At 43.1% G+C, this 14,568-nt stretch overlaps 1 protein-coding gene across 1 annotated transcript in view; it reads right to left on the bottom strand.

The window, feature by feature from the left end:
- Positions 1–14,568, bottom strand: part of RPS6KA2 (ribosomal protein S6 kinase A2) — a 153,916-nt gene that overhangs the window by 60,367 nt on the left and 78,981 nt on the right. Inside the window, exons 4-5 of the mRNA XM_026044739.1 lie at positions 3,984–4,064; positions 3,141–3,220 (exon numbers count right to left, since the gene is read on the bottom strand). Coding sequence (XP_025900524.1) covers positions 3,141–3,220; positions 3,984–4,064 — 161 coding nt within the window. The remainder of the gene's footprint in view (positions 1–3,140; positions 3,221–3,983; positions 4,065–14,568) is intronic.

Here is a 14,568-nt window from a genome sequence, read left to right as displayed (position 1 = left end):
TAAGAATTCTTTCCAGATTCTCCTTTTAAAACAAAATTCAAACTTTCAAGTATTTGTCTCCATTCTTTAAAGCATGTTGCTCTCATTCATACACTTGATCTGTTTAGATGATGTCATGTTAACATAATAAGGTCCCAATTCCTTAGCCTTTTGAAATGAATCGCAAAACTCAATATACTCAGCACTGCTCTTATTGCTTTCATGTATCTTAATTTGTGAAAAACTTGGCATTTGGTTCCCAATTTCCCACAAAATAAGATGCAGAAACCTCTGTGGGGAAGTGAAATACTTCTTTTAGAAATTAAAGTACATTTAATTCCCAAATATGAACAGAATATACAGCATGGAGAGACTTAGAGATTGATTTAAAACTCGTTGAGGACTCACGGAAAGTCTCTCCAGGGCCTTCAGTGGCCAYTGCACTCATGCTCCGACTACCAAGTACGATACCTGGCTTCTAGACAAGAGTGGGAGTGCCTTGCAGCTACTCTGCTCAGGGTTAATCCTGTTCAGAGCTGGCTAGCCTCCTTCAYACCATGGAGTAGATGGCCTGGGTCTCCCTTGTGCCCTGCATCCTGAGATACAGACAGTCCGCGCTGCGATCCTGGAGTCCCAAAGCACAGACTTATGTTGTTATTTTTTTCAGGAAAAAGTACCTGGCCTTGCGTCTCAGCACTCTCCAGCATGGTGCTTGTGCAGGGTGCAATTAGGCTGTGTGTTAAATGACCTGCACTACAGAGGAGAATGTGTGAGAGCACCTTTGCTGGAGGACTGTGCGGGAAACAAACCTGCCACGTCCTTGTCCAAAACATCGGCAAGACGCAGGCCTTGGGCAAAAGAGCTGCTAGTGSTTGCAACTGGTTTAGCGTTAAGAAAACTAATAGAGCTGCTCTGAAAGGGAACCTGGGAATGCAGATGCAGTATATGAGGGACCAGGACATTGGGCTCAGCCTTAGATACCTCAGCGTAGACACCCTAAGCAGTGATGTGCTACCTAACATATGGAGCTGGATGAGATGAAGACGGACGGCAGTTGTTTCTTTCCTACAGCTAACATGGCTAGCACAAACACTCAAGGCTCTGTTTTAGCTGGAAAGAAACTTCTGTAACAGGAAAATTGAGCGCAGACAGCACAAAAACCCTTTAGTTAACCTTAATTACATCCCAGATATCAACTTCTCTTCACCTCAAAACAATGCAGGAGGAGAAGCTTAAATGTTGCATATACAAGCATGAATATTACAAATGACAGAGGTAAAATGATCATCTCAATAGAAACCTACACGTCACCTACAAATGTAAATATCTACAGCAGAAGCTATTGCTATTCTTTTTTAATTAAGCCTCTACTCTTGGAAAGCAGCAGCCATAATATTTGAGTACTCTGAGAAGCTGCAGAAGGCTGAGAACAAAAACAGAGAACAGGCAGATGTCACATATCTTAACTAAGAATATCTGCAAAGATCAGAAGGAGTAAGAATATGTAAGAAAATTTTGATTAAAAATAATTGATCTAGAACGTAAAAAATGGCATCAGACATCAAAATAAACTTAAATTATTGTAAGGCTTAAAAGTAAATAACATAGATATGAAATTAAATTAGTAGAATCAGGCAAAATCCAATCTATACTTTTCAAAAGAAATCAGACATCTCAGAAACATTCTGCAAATCTGAAACAAAGTTTTCTATATATGAGGGATCCGGCTGCACACTSACTGAAATCAGTACAAGTGGAATAAGCCCATAATTAACGGATTTAGTCCATTGCAGCCTGTACACATTTTCCTACAATGTCTCCCCTTGTGATACCCTGGCAGGAGCAGTTACAAGTTACAGGCAGACAAGATGAATGCAAACCCTGAGAAGAGAAATGTGTCACATCTGTCAAGTTCAGAGGATCARTTCTTGATAGTATGAAGGACAGAAATCAATACATTGGAAAAGGTTTGGAAAACTCTGACCTTTTAAGAGTGGTTGTAATTGGGGTTGCTCTCTTTAGCTTTAAAGTCCTCTAATTGTTCAGAAAGTGTAACTACCTTGGGCAGATGAGAATGCCTCCTTCTCTAACAAACCTTGAGAAGTCCTTCCTATGACAGCATGCCATGACATTGACAAAGACTGATTTCATGACAAACAGGAAAAAACTAGTTTTGTTTCCTTAATCTTTTCCCTGCTATTAAAAGTAATTGCTACCACATACTAAGAACTTACATAAATATCATTATTTGGCATTGCAATTACCTGTTGTCCTTTCCCCTACAGGCCAACCAGGACTGAAGGCACAGCACCCACTGCAGTTCGCAGTGCACAGCCCCTCCAGTCTGCAACATGTTGCTGCAATTCCTGCCATTGCTCTGAGGCAGAATTCTCAAAAGAAAAAGGGAGCTCAAATACAGCTTTCTCAAAAAAATTCTCAGAATTCTCAAAAAAAAGCTCAAAAATTCTCTATCAAAAAAAAAAAAAAAAAAAAGAAGTTCAAATACAGCTTCTCCCCAAAATAGCGTTTGAAGCATCGCTATCATATATTTTTAAGATGTTATGTTAGGTGTGGGTGCTCTGGGTGTCCCTGTTTGAGCGGGGGGTTGAACTAGATGATCTCTAGAGGTCCCTTCCAACCTCAACCATTTTGTGATTCTATGAGGTGCTTTCTGGCATCCCCTGTCTCCTCAGTCTACAGAGGGACCAAGAAAGCCGAGAGTCCTTATGTTGGTGACACCAAGCAGTGACCCCTTGGGCACAGACATGGCCCCAGCACCAACCTGGGGCCACCTCTGCTTTCTGCTGGCAGTGCTTGTGTTTTTAGTGGACTTCTGTGCTCATGCCCCTGGCAACATGTACTGGGGATGGATTTCTCAGGCTATTTCTCATCACAGCCAATTTATATTTTCCAAGCAATGAGTCTGAAACTACTTTGCYGTGGAAACAACTTGGTAAATGGTGCAGTTTTCTACAGAGGTGATGCTGTCATGCAGTCTGTTGCATTACTCATAACTGAAACACATGAGCCTCCCTAAAGATGCAAGATGATACCGCTCTATTACTTGACTTCCAAGACTCTTTGCCACTCCCACCAACTTCATCTGAGTTCTGAAAATCCAGGATAGCTGTTCATTTCTGAAGTAAAATCTATCAGCTTACCTCTTTGGAGAGTCGGGTGAAAAGGTCCCCTCCCCGCAGGAAATCCAGTATTAGGTACAATTTTCCTTCAGTTTGAAATGCTGCATTAGAAAAGGATGGAGAAGTTGGAATCAAAACGAAGTCTCCAAAGAACAAAACATGAACTAACTGTGTGTTGCTCGTGCCACCAGCTCTCTTGTCACTTCASTGCTTACTTAGGGAACAGAAAAAATCAACTTCTTTACACAATTAAGTAAATTATCTTAAACTATGGGGGAAAATGGTATCATTTGGGAGACAAAGATGCATTATTAATATATTGTTCCACATTCTAAGTGCGTCTGAATTACTGTCACTTTCCAAAGTGCCAGAAACTGAGGGCTAGGCACAGAGTGAAGCTCCTCTATCTGTTCAAGAAGAGGGCCYGCATTACCCAAAACACCCTTCCAAAACCCTTACACTAATGATGGGGAACTCAGCTGGTTAGGCTGCCTAGACATCAGATTCATGTATACAAATTCAATGCTAGTTATTAAAATAAGGTTTCATTTAGAGTCTCTGGTTTCCCAAATGATTCTTGACAGTAGGTGAGGGGGTTATCAGATATATATTCAGTAGCTTTTCCACTAACCTATCAGCACAATATATGACATTACAACAAATGTATTSTGATAGAGGCTAAGACCTACTTATATTGAAATCCTCCTTTAGCATAATTGAAGTATTTCACACAGGTAACCTCTATGGTTCTGTTAGAGATGGTGTCTCATGGAGACAGGGCGCATCTGCATGAAAGTGTAATAAATCCATTTACAAGACCCCAACCGATCCAGGAACAAACATGACATATATTATTATAGTTACCATAATGAAGCTTGACTATGAAAGGATGATTCACTTCTGCCAAAATATCTCTCTCCATTTTCGATCGTACCCGATCCCGAACTATAAAGAAAGAACAAGAGAAACATTATTAAGAAGCAGCATGGTCCGCTGGATACGATACTGGAACTCCAGCGTGGAGGCTCCGGTGATCTGGATTCCACTTTTCTGCTGAGGGCCTGTGGTGCAACCTTGGGAAATCATGTCACTCTCCAGGGTCCCCTCTCTCTGCCTTCTCTACGTAAAGACTTAAGTTTTCATGAAGGGACCATGTCTTTCTTCCTCTGTGTGTAGTGATCAGCCCTTACTAAAAGCACTATAGCATCACAAGCAACAAGAAAATGATTACGGCTTGCAAATGACAATGTCAATGTGAAAAATAAAACTATATAAAATTACCTCATTTAAGATTAAGCAAAATTTACCAGTGTCAGGGCCTGCCAGATTAAGCCTGTTTTAACAATTTAATGTATTGTGTCAATGCTAGCAGTATGGATGACTCGCTGAACATCTCTCTGGAAGCAATTTAAATGAAGTATTTTAATAACTCCTCCCAAACAATCAGTAAAAAAGAAAGTGTAGTGGCTGTGGTAAAAAAAAATATAAAAACTATTTTTATTAGTTGAGATAAATTACTGTGGGACAGCAGTAAGAAAAAAATACTTCTTGTGGTTCAGAGGAATGGAGAGGAATAGAAAAAATAACTGCCAAGGTGAGCTGAATTCAAACTAATCAAAACTGAAGYTGAAGGTTTCATAGTAAATTCATTTAACAGGATGTTCAGATATTAAGAATGGTTCCAATTGCCAAATTTTCAGCTCTTAAGCATATTTTTACCCAATTACAGTTTAACTAATTTTATAATGAAAGYACTAAGTTTTTCTCCTTTCTCTGCATTACACAATTCCAGTATGTTTTTCAACTGCAGACATCCACAAGAAATGTTATGAGACTATTTTAGGTGGTGGTGCCTGGGAACAAACTGAGGTTCTGTCGTTGCCTGCGTGTGCTGTGGATCTGCTGCAAAGCTGAGTACTCCGGGCACCCAAGCAATGAGCACACCACAACGAAGGCACTTATTTTGTCACTGCACTTTGAAGACCGATGCACAGAAATAGGATCAAAACAGCTGATCTGAAACTTTAAATAGGAGCATAGAGACACTTGGATTTCTAGCTATTTTGCTGCTTTAGTTAGGTCAGTAGTGATGCAAGCCTTAGTAGCTCACTCAGCCTAAGCCATCTCTGAAGAGAAAAGCAAAACGCGGGGAATTTACAGGATCCCAGTTTTAWTCCATGAGTAAAGATCACGGAGCACACACTCACAAAATACTTCAATGATGTAGCAGCAGAGCAATTCTCATGCTGTAGATCCAAACTGTGGAGGCAGGCAGAGATATTCCCGGGCAGGAATTCTTGCTAAGCACTCCGCGTGGGATATTTCCTAGTGGGTGCGGTTAGACAGTCTAATGCAAGTGTTTCTCTACAACCAGATTTTCCAGGTGTGAGGCCCCATGCGTTAGCACACCCCACCAAACCCACGGGGGATTTTGTATGCCACCATGCGTGGCTGGACAGCACCATAAATGCCTGTGCAAGGGCAGGGAACGGCTCCGCCACGCAGCTCACAGCACCGCGCATCCCCCGCGCTGTCCGGCCCTTGACCACAGGCCTGCCCGGCCACACACGTTACTTACACACACTAACACCGTTTACCAACCCCCAGGAGCAGCCGTTATCCCAGTGACAGCCCCGTGCAGCAGCCAAGCTGCTGTCACCCATCTGCAATGCCCAAGTGCCGGCCCAGGTCCAGGGGACGGACAGGCTGGAGGAGGGAGGGTTCCCTCCTGCCTGCCCCAGCCACGCAAAGGCCTGTCCGGCCCAYTCCTGCCCCAGCCAGGTGGAATGGCATCCGGGACACCTACAGGGCAGGATGTTCTCGGGGAAGCTCCTGCACCACAGCTGAGGCCCAGGCATCGGTTTATTTCTCCAGGATGGCACCTCTATCCAGTGGGAAAGGGTTCAGTAGAGGAGCTGGGGCTGACCTGCAGTGGGTCCCAACATGGTGTCAGCCAGCATTTGCTTGGACTGCAGGTTTGACAGCTCTTCTTATTCTCTTTTGGACAACGTTTGCTTCAAAGCTGATTTTTTAACCTGCGCCAATCCTCCYATGTCCTATGGGCACAGTCATCTCAGGTACTGCACATAAGTGGCTCAGGTTGGGGGTGACTCTCAGCTTTGGACTTGCAGGTCTCARTGCCACCCTCCTCCCCATGCAGGCAATGTGCCAGAAGGCAGGGCAACGTTAAAGAAAATGGGGCCACAGGAAAAGATACCTTGCACTTGCTGCAGTCACCTCCTGACAACCTCTCCGACAGCCGTCTCCTCCCGATCACCACCTTCATGGCACCCACCAAAAGAGATAGTGAACCTGTAAGCAGTTACGCCCTGACACATGAGGTGGTGACTTGCCCTCCTCATCTTCCAGCCTCTAGCTGTGCCTGACATGAACGCTCTCAGGGCAGAAGTCAAACAGGCAGAGATTGTTATGGCATCCTACCACCGAAAGATCTATGAATCATATTCTGTAGTGAATCAAATCCCTTTCTTTTCTCCCAGGGTCTGTCTCTTAAGACTGTCTGCAAGACTATCTCTTACCCTGTTCTTTTCATATGCCTGAGCCATGCCAGTTTTTAAACTCCAAATATTCTCCCTGAAAGTATCAACCTGTTTGCGGCAGTTTACATAGCACWGGGCACTGCCAGTGTGTTGCTGCACCACAGCTGTGCACCCACGGCACCCGTGGTGCCATTTTGCATGCTCTTGCTGCCCAGCTAGGGTCTCCCTATTTGCTTCAGGTTGAGCAACATCCTGGCCTTGTTGGCTACCTTTACAAATGCCTTGAAAAAGGAGCTGTCTATGAAAGACACAGATGAAAAGAGCTGCCCCTTGTTCCTTTTGCCATTTGTATGGGTCTCAGAGTGGGGAACGAAGACCGGTGGATGCTTCTCGCAAAACCAAGTGACTACCAATATGAATAAAATACTCATTTGAAATAGTGCTGAACTCTCACTGACATGAAAGTCCTTGTCCTTTCTCCCCAGTATCAAGTTTGGTCTGAAGGGTGAATTTTGCAGATTGTCTTAAATTAAACAGTAGATAGACATGGAGAACATAATCTGGAACAATGAATACAGAATTAGGAAGACAGTTCACATGCACAATCCTTGGAGAAATTAGTGATCCCTGAAATAATCCCAGGTGCTGTGAGACAGAAGGGACTAGGCAGGCGGAACCCGCAACAGCTGGGGAAGCACCTGCTACTTTAAAATAAAAACAATTCCTGTTTCCAGGTATTCACGCCATATGAAGGAGAAGTGGAGGCAGCTGAGGATGCATGCAAAAAATCACAGCTTATCCACTTCCCTGTCTAGCTCCGAATATCACAGAAGAGGGTGTTACCACTTCTTCTATATAACACTGCATGCTAAGGAAAAGACTTTTTCCCCTCTTTCTCCCTATGGAATCACAGAATACTTGAGTTTGGAAGTGATCTCTGGAGGTAACCTACTGCACCCCCCTGCTCAAGCTGGGTCACCTTGAGTACATTGCCAAGGACCCTGTCCAGATGGCTTTTAAATATATCCAACAATCTCTCTGGGCAACCTCTTCCAGGGCTCCCTCACCCTCATAGTCCAGAAGTTCTTCCTCATGTCGAGACAGAACATCCTGTGTTTCAGTTTGTGCCCATTGCCTCTAGTCCTGTSAGCGAGCACCATGGAGAAGAGCGTGCCCCCATCCTCTTCACGCTCTCCCTTCAGACATTCATACAAACTGGTGAGCTCCTCCCAACAGTCTTCTCTTGCCCAGGCTGAAGTCTCCAGCTCTCCCAGTCTTTTCTCATTCGAGAGATGCTCCAAGCTCTTCATCATCTTAGTGACCCTTTGCAGGACTTGCTSTAGTAGCTCCCTATCTCTCACGTACTGAGGGCCCCAGAGCTGAATCCAGTGCTTTGCCATCCAGCAGAGCAATCCGGGGCTGCGTAAGAGGGAAGAACCACCTCTCTCAACCTGCTGGCAACACCCTTTCAACTGCAGGTCAAGGTACATTTTAAGTTATGAATTTCTAATTTTGGGGCTTTTTCTAATTTTACTAACCATGAGGAACTGAAAAGGGTGAAAAGGAGCACAGAACATCTTCCATGGATTCAGAATGTTCTAATAATTGCATATTTTATGCATAAGTAAATAAAACTGTTTCTCTCTTATAATTTCATGATATTAATTTCTGTTSATAATTAAACATGGAAATAAACATTCATTTTCAGTCAATGAACCTTTTGGCCACGTGTCTCATAAAAAAATACAAGTCAGTGCTTCTCTAGAGCTGTATCAAGTAATGATGCCAAGTAATAACTGTCAAATAATGATGATCTAGGGATATTCCTTGATGCAGAAGCAACAACTTTGTACCAATTCAGCAAGATTTCCTTATTAATTAATGAAAGCAAGATATACAGGAGCTGCAAAAGAGAGAGCTTATAGAAGAAATACCAATTTACTCACCATAATACTGGTACAAATTTATAGCTAATTCACTATAATGTGAAAGTAACCTGCCATATTTCCTGTAATTAGATGGCTGAGGTGAAGTCTCAGCTCCATGGAAGTTAAATCACATTCCGACACTGACTTGAGTGGAGCCAGAATATTATTTCTGGGATTTCTTTGGCCAAAGAATAATTTCCAAATATTTTTATTCAATATTACTCTACTCATACTGCACAAATTAATCCTTAGTTCTACTAAAACATAATTATSCTTGAGCTACCATCTGAATGTGTTTATTGAATATGTTTATTTTCCTGGCCTTTTCTCTGTCTACAACCCAATCTGGAATAAAATTTGATGTTTCTAAATTACAGTAGTTACAATTTTTATAGACGTTACATGGCATGGTGCTGTTACCTACAGCCATATATAAGCTAACATATACACTAACTTACAAAGATTACAAGTTAGCTTCAACTCTGAAGTGACAAGTGAAAATGGAATGAGTTTTGTTTACAAACCCTAAGTTAGTTCTGTTGTTGCTGCTTTGATAAACAACCACAGCAGAGCAAGTCTGTGTGCAGGAATACACAGGCACTTGTTTACAGGATATGCTTTTTGCTCACAAGGACCAATACAAACACCGTTGAGCCCCAAACAACCAAATCCCTCCTCTCCTTTAGTTGCTCAGAAGTTGCCCTGCAAGCTCTGCTTACAGCTGAAGCTTTCTCAAGCTCTGCCTGTGCCTCGGGAAGAGTTTTGTGGAAAGCACAGACAAAACCACCTCCACTTTCCCTCGGCAGCCATTTCACTCGCTGTGGGCCAAATGGCCCCTTCTCCCTCCCGTCCTGTTTACCTCAGGAAGGGAAAACGGGAAGGAAGCGACAAACTTGCAGGCTTCTTGCTTAAGAGCCCTTATTGGGACAGCAAATCAAAGATGAGGACTGTCATTTCAGTAGCTACATTTCAGTACCTGTTGCAGGACGGGGCCGCRTTTACTTTCGCAAGAGCTGCCTGCTATGGCAGCACAAAGTGGGTCAGCAGAGCAGCCAGGGGCTCCGCAGCACGGTGAGGGGCCACGAGCCGGGCACTGAGGTCCTCCGGCCAGCCCAGGGAGCCCCGGGGACGTGGGCACCTCCGCGCTGGCCGGATCCCCAAGCACCTGTAGCTGGCAAGGCCTCTGCTCGGGGTGAGCGCCCTCCTGTCCGGATGAGACCTGTGTGGTGCCCGTCTGCTACCAGCTGCATCCTGCTGGTGCAAAAACGCAGTATATGGGAGGAAACAAGCGGACACACAGCTCTGCCATGAAGATAAGAGCGGCCTAAGAGAGCCAATCTGCCTCCAGGCTGCCTGTTTTGGCAGTCTAACTTCAAGAGATGATTAAGAGGTTCAGAGTACTTGCTATTCAGGGCTGCCAGACTGTGGCTGCCTGTGCCAACAACAGACAGACCTATGTGATATATCCCGACTTCCTCCAGAAGTGGCTAACTTAGGCATAGCTCTTACATCTTCCACTCAACAGCATTGGGAGCCAGAGCCTTGTAGAAGAAGTATTTGCAGTACACACTATTTCAGGTCCAGTACAAACTGGATTTGCTTATGAGCAGGACCAGTACAAATCTGGTTTGCTTGTGTGTGTTGAATGGGTGATATACCACTGCAGTCCCACAAATTCAAGGAAAGCACTTGGGTGCACCAAATCTCCGCCCAGAGCAAGTTTGGCAAGGTACAATCAGGTGCAGAATGCAAAACTCAAACAGGAGAACATAGCACAAAACACTTAAATGTCTTCTAGCCTAAGCTGTGCTTTAAAAGTAGATGGAGATAAATTTTGGGGGGGTCCGTAAGGGACTTAGAGAAGAAGAAGAGAGATGAAGACAGTTGGTGCTACTCTTCAACAGCACTAAGGTACAAAGCTTTTATTAAGTGCACGTTAAACATTTAGATCTGTTTATAACTCTGTTACCAACATGAACTGTGCTGGCTACCATGAGGCACGGGCACGTGGACCTCCCTGAGGGTCCTTAGAAGGTGGCACAACAGGAGACTGCTTGCGCTGCTCAGATTCCTTCTCAAGGTGGGCCAGTCTCTCTTGGATGCCCTCTTGAAAACTTCCAAATTTTTTCAAACTAGGGACAAGCTGCAACATAGCAGGCACTAGTTGCCTCAGTAACATCTTGTTAGTGCAGTTTGTCCTTTTTGATAATTCTACTCGATCTGCTGTTCAATCACCTGAGCTGCCGCACCAGGGGGAGAACCCCCTGCCTACTTGACACAAGCGGTTGCCAGTTATGGAAAGCTATTCCCACGGTGGACAGAAGACACATGATTAATGTCAAAGCTTTAACAATCTGTTCAGAAACAGTTGGTGAAAAGCATTATTGGTTATAAATGATTTCCCTGACCCTACCTTTCAAAGTGACCTTTGGAAAAGAAATGCCCCTGCTCAGCCAGGAGGTGGAGTGCTTATTGATAAAGAAAGCAAGAACAGTGGGAATTAGAAACTTCTAACTGAATCAAATCTCCATTGAAAAATACTGGTAGCAGAAGGAAAGCAGTAAATAAAATGATGATTTTAAACTTTCTCCATTACTCTCATCACTTCCCTAGAACCCAGTTAAGGTATCTTGAGTAATAATAAAGGCAAAATACAAGTCAAGCTCAGGAAGACATAAATCAAATTCAAAATTTCTCATGTAGCACTGAAACACACTAATGATATAGCCAACTGTACATTATATGTGTATACATATATACATATCATATATATATGCATATATGCATTATATACATATATAGTTATCTGCAAAATTCTCAACTGCTATTTTTTTAATGCAGGCTACTGCGGACGAAAACAAAGGTCTCTGCTCTAATTTGAAATATCCATTGCATATTTAGAAGATAAATTATCTGRATGATGACTAATTATATGGAATACAGACAAGTATAGGCTTTCCAGAAAAGGATTGTAGTCTAATGATTCTGCTTGGAAATGCCATGGTTCTGTCCAGAGTATTACAGTAAAATCTCTTAAAAAGTGGCTTTTTATGTTGTATCTTTTCAATTCAGTGTATTACAACACCAGAAACCTCCAGAAAAGCATGCTATTGCTACCTGAATGTAAAATTACAGTGGTAACGGCATGTACAGATTTTATATGTGTTTGTTTTCCTTGGAGGAAAGGTTACTCTTCTGGAAGAAAGTTCCCCTGTGCCCCCAAATATGGAACCTTTTAGAGACAGGGAAAGAGCCATTAAAAGCAGACCTTTACTGCCTAGCCCTAGAGCTGCTGTGGCAAAGGGAAAACAGATTTACTGAGCATGAGGCACTCCTTTGTAGAAGGGCACTCTGAAAAATCAATAAGAACTCAACTAGTTTTTAGGAGCTCAAGGTCCTGGGGAGGTCATTTTTTCCCCTTTTTTTTTTTCTTTCCTTTTACATTAAATAACACATTTAGCTTTGAAGAAAACAAAGACTTTGGTTTTGCTTTAAAAAAAAAAACACAGTTTGAATGCTCAATGTTGAGATGTGGAATAGCAGATGCCTCTTAAATAATTGCACCTTTTAATATTGAACTTCTAAGGATATTTTTAAATCACCTATTCATAGATTCTTCAAATATTTGGAAAAGATGATTAAATCTCAGAATATCCCTGTGAAGTATCTTTATTCATTTTTTCCACCAGGAGGATTGAAATACAGAATGATGAAGTCTAAGGCTACAAAACAAATCAAATGGGAGCTGTCAGGAATAAAAACAATTCCTGTGTTTCAACACTGGACAAGCTTAATTTTGCAGATTCCTTAATCAGGAATTGAATTCTCCATTGAATACAAATGCAGTTTGCCAACTAAATGGCAGTTCCCTGTCTGTCTCTCAAAGCTCTCCMCAAAAAAAACATAATGCCCATGCTTGAAAAGCTCTCACAAAACATTCAAGTGATAATGAAAACGAAAACCAAGTTGTTCTGCGAGTGGGAGAGCCAATAAAGCCTTGTTTCCTACAGTTTTATGACTTACGCTTGCAGTGTTTCCCTTGCAGCCGTAACCTGAGCCTTTTCCCACATTTTTATGGGAGGCAGGAGGCAGCCCCAGTTGGCTGCTGTGGGCCTGGAGCTCCGCACGTGCTGTTTGGTGGGCTCACTGCTGCCAGGTGGAAGGTATCAGGACTGCGACCTCCTGCCTCTTCCTCACGGGACGCAAAGCTGGATCTCTGTCCCTGGCCAACACATCGCACAGGCCGTGCAGGAGCTTAACCGTGTTTCAGATTTTCCCCCCACCTTGTTGGAAATTAGCCAGGGGCTTCAACCACCATTATTAAAGGACTGACAGACAGCTGAACAGAATGGTCATATGAACCTCCTGTCCTTATGCAGATTAAATTTGATTTTTTTTTAATATGAAGATGAACCAATTGAATCTGCATAGATGTATGTGCACACCACTCCCAAATGAATCCATTCCCACCTCACCCAAGCGCTGCGAACAGCAGATGTACAACGATAGCTAATAAGCCAAATCCTGCAGTGATTTATAACACCAACAAAGTCGGAATGACACCCCTTAGGATCACATAAATCAGTTCTAACTAACATCGTTACGAGTATACTGAATAAAAGGCCTGATGAAGAGCAGAAAAGCTGCCAGTTGCCAAGATGGAACATCTTCAAAAAAAAAAAAAAAAAAAAAAAGGCAAATTTACAACTGGAAATTCATCTGTCTATAACTTACACAAAACTTGGAATCTTCAATATTTCTGTAGAGCTGCATCTGTGTCATCTTTTTTGATGTAATACATTTGTTTTATTTAAAATTATTTACCCTACCAGACATGATTTTCTGTCAAAAGATGCCTGAGATGATACTTCTGTTTCTTGAAATTTACTATCAGCTACCTCTGTTTTGTACTATATTTACTTAAGTTGAGCACTGTATGATTATTAACATTGCAAGCAATAGCATCAATTGCAGTATTAAATCTCAGTGACAGGCAATAATTATCCATGATTTAGAAAACAGCATAATTTCAAAGAGAGAAACCAACATGAAGGACGCCCTTGAAGTTCCAGCTTCCCAGTAAACACTGTTCATTGGTAACTCTAGAAATTGTGATGACCTGGAGGAGGAAACTGGTGGCTATTTTATATAAATCTGAAGTAAGAACTTCATATAACTCTGAAGTAAAGAAAAGTTGCTTAAAACAGTGGTGGGTTCGATTGGTCTCTCTTCCCTTCGAAAACAGACACTTAGCATTTAGTCCTGAAAACACATAAAGGTACATAATTCCCCAATCCTATCCCTAAATGCAATCAAAACAGGGACTGACTTTCTCTACCAAACACCTCTGTATCCCAGCTGCTCCTGCGAGGCCCTGATTCCCTTTTGGCTACTGTAAAGGTGCAGCCTTGGCTGGCTAGCGTGCAGCTGCAAAGGGCAGGCCCCAGCGGCCCAAATGTCTCCTATCTGCTGGGCGTTCCCGTACCAAACGAGCGCTTGGCCTGTGTTGGATACTGCGAGGCTGCCAAGTCCACAGGAGCAAGGAAGAAGCTGTTTTTCGCTTGTCGTGCTCCAGAGGGAGATGATCCAGACATCCAGGAACTACCGGGTCTGCCAGGGTTACGGGTTTCACCCCTGCCTTTGAGCTGGAAGCCCCAGTGTGAATTAATCTGCTGTCACTGCTCCTAAAACACACCCGCTGTGCGGATTTTACAGGCGGAGCTCAATGGGGCCTGTGGATTGCTTAGCCTGAGGTGTGAAAATCGTCTGTGCTTTGGTTCTCACCACAAATATTCCCCACAATGTGTCATCAAAGGCAAAAAATACAACTGCGCTGAGTGAAAAGCTATTCGAAGCGATCACTGGCCCACTGGCGAAAACGCAAAGAGATGGAGGGTCCGACATTCCCTCCTCTACCAGGCCTACTGCCAGTGCTGGATTCAGTCCCTCGGGATTAAAAATCCCGTTGGATGGAATCCATTGTTCCTGAGGATCCTTGAGCATCTCGTGGGCAGCTGCCCA

This window comes from Nothoprocta perdicaria, unplaced genomic scaffold (genome assembly GCF_003342845.1).
Source record: "Nothoprocta perdicaria isolate Ctin4 unplaced genomic scaffold, notPer1 scaffold_38, whole genome shotgun sequence".
In the NCBI taxonomy this organism is placed as follows: domain Eukaryota; kingdom Metazoa; phylum Chordata; class Aves; order Tinamiformes; family Tinamidae; genus Nothoprocta; species Nothoprocta perdicaria.
This window is presented reverse-complemented; position numbering and strand designations above follow the sequence as displayed.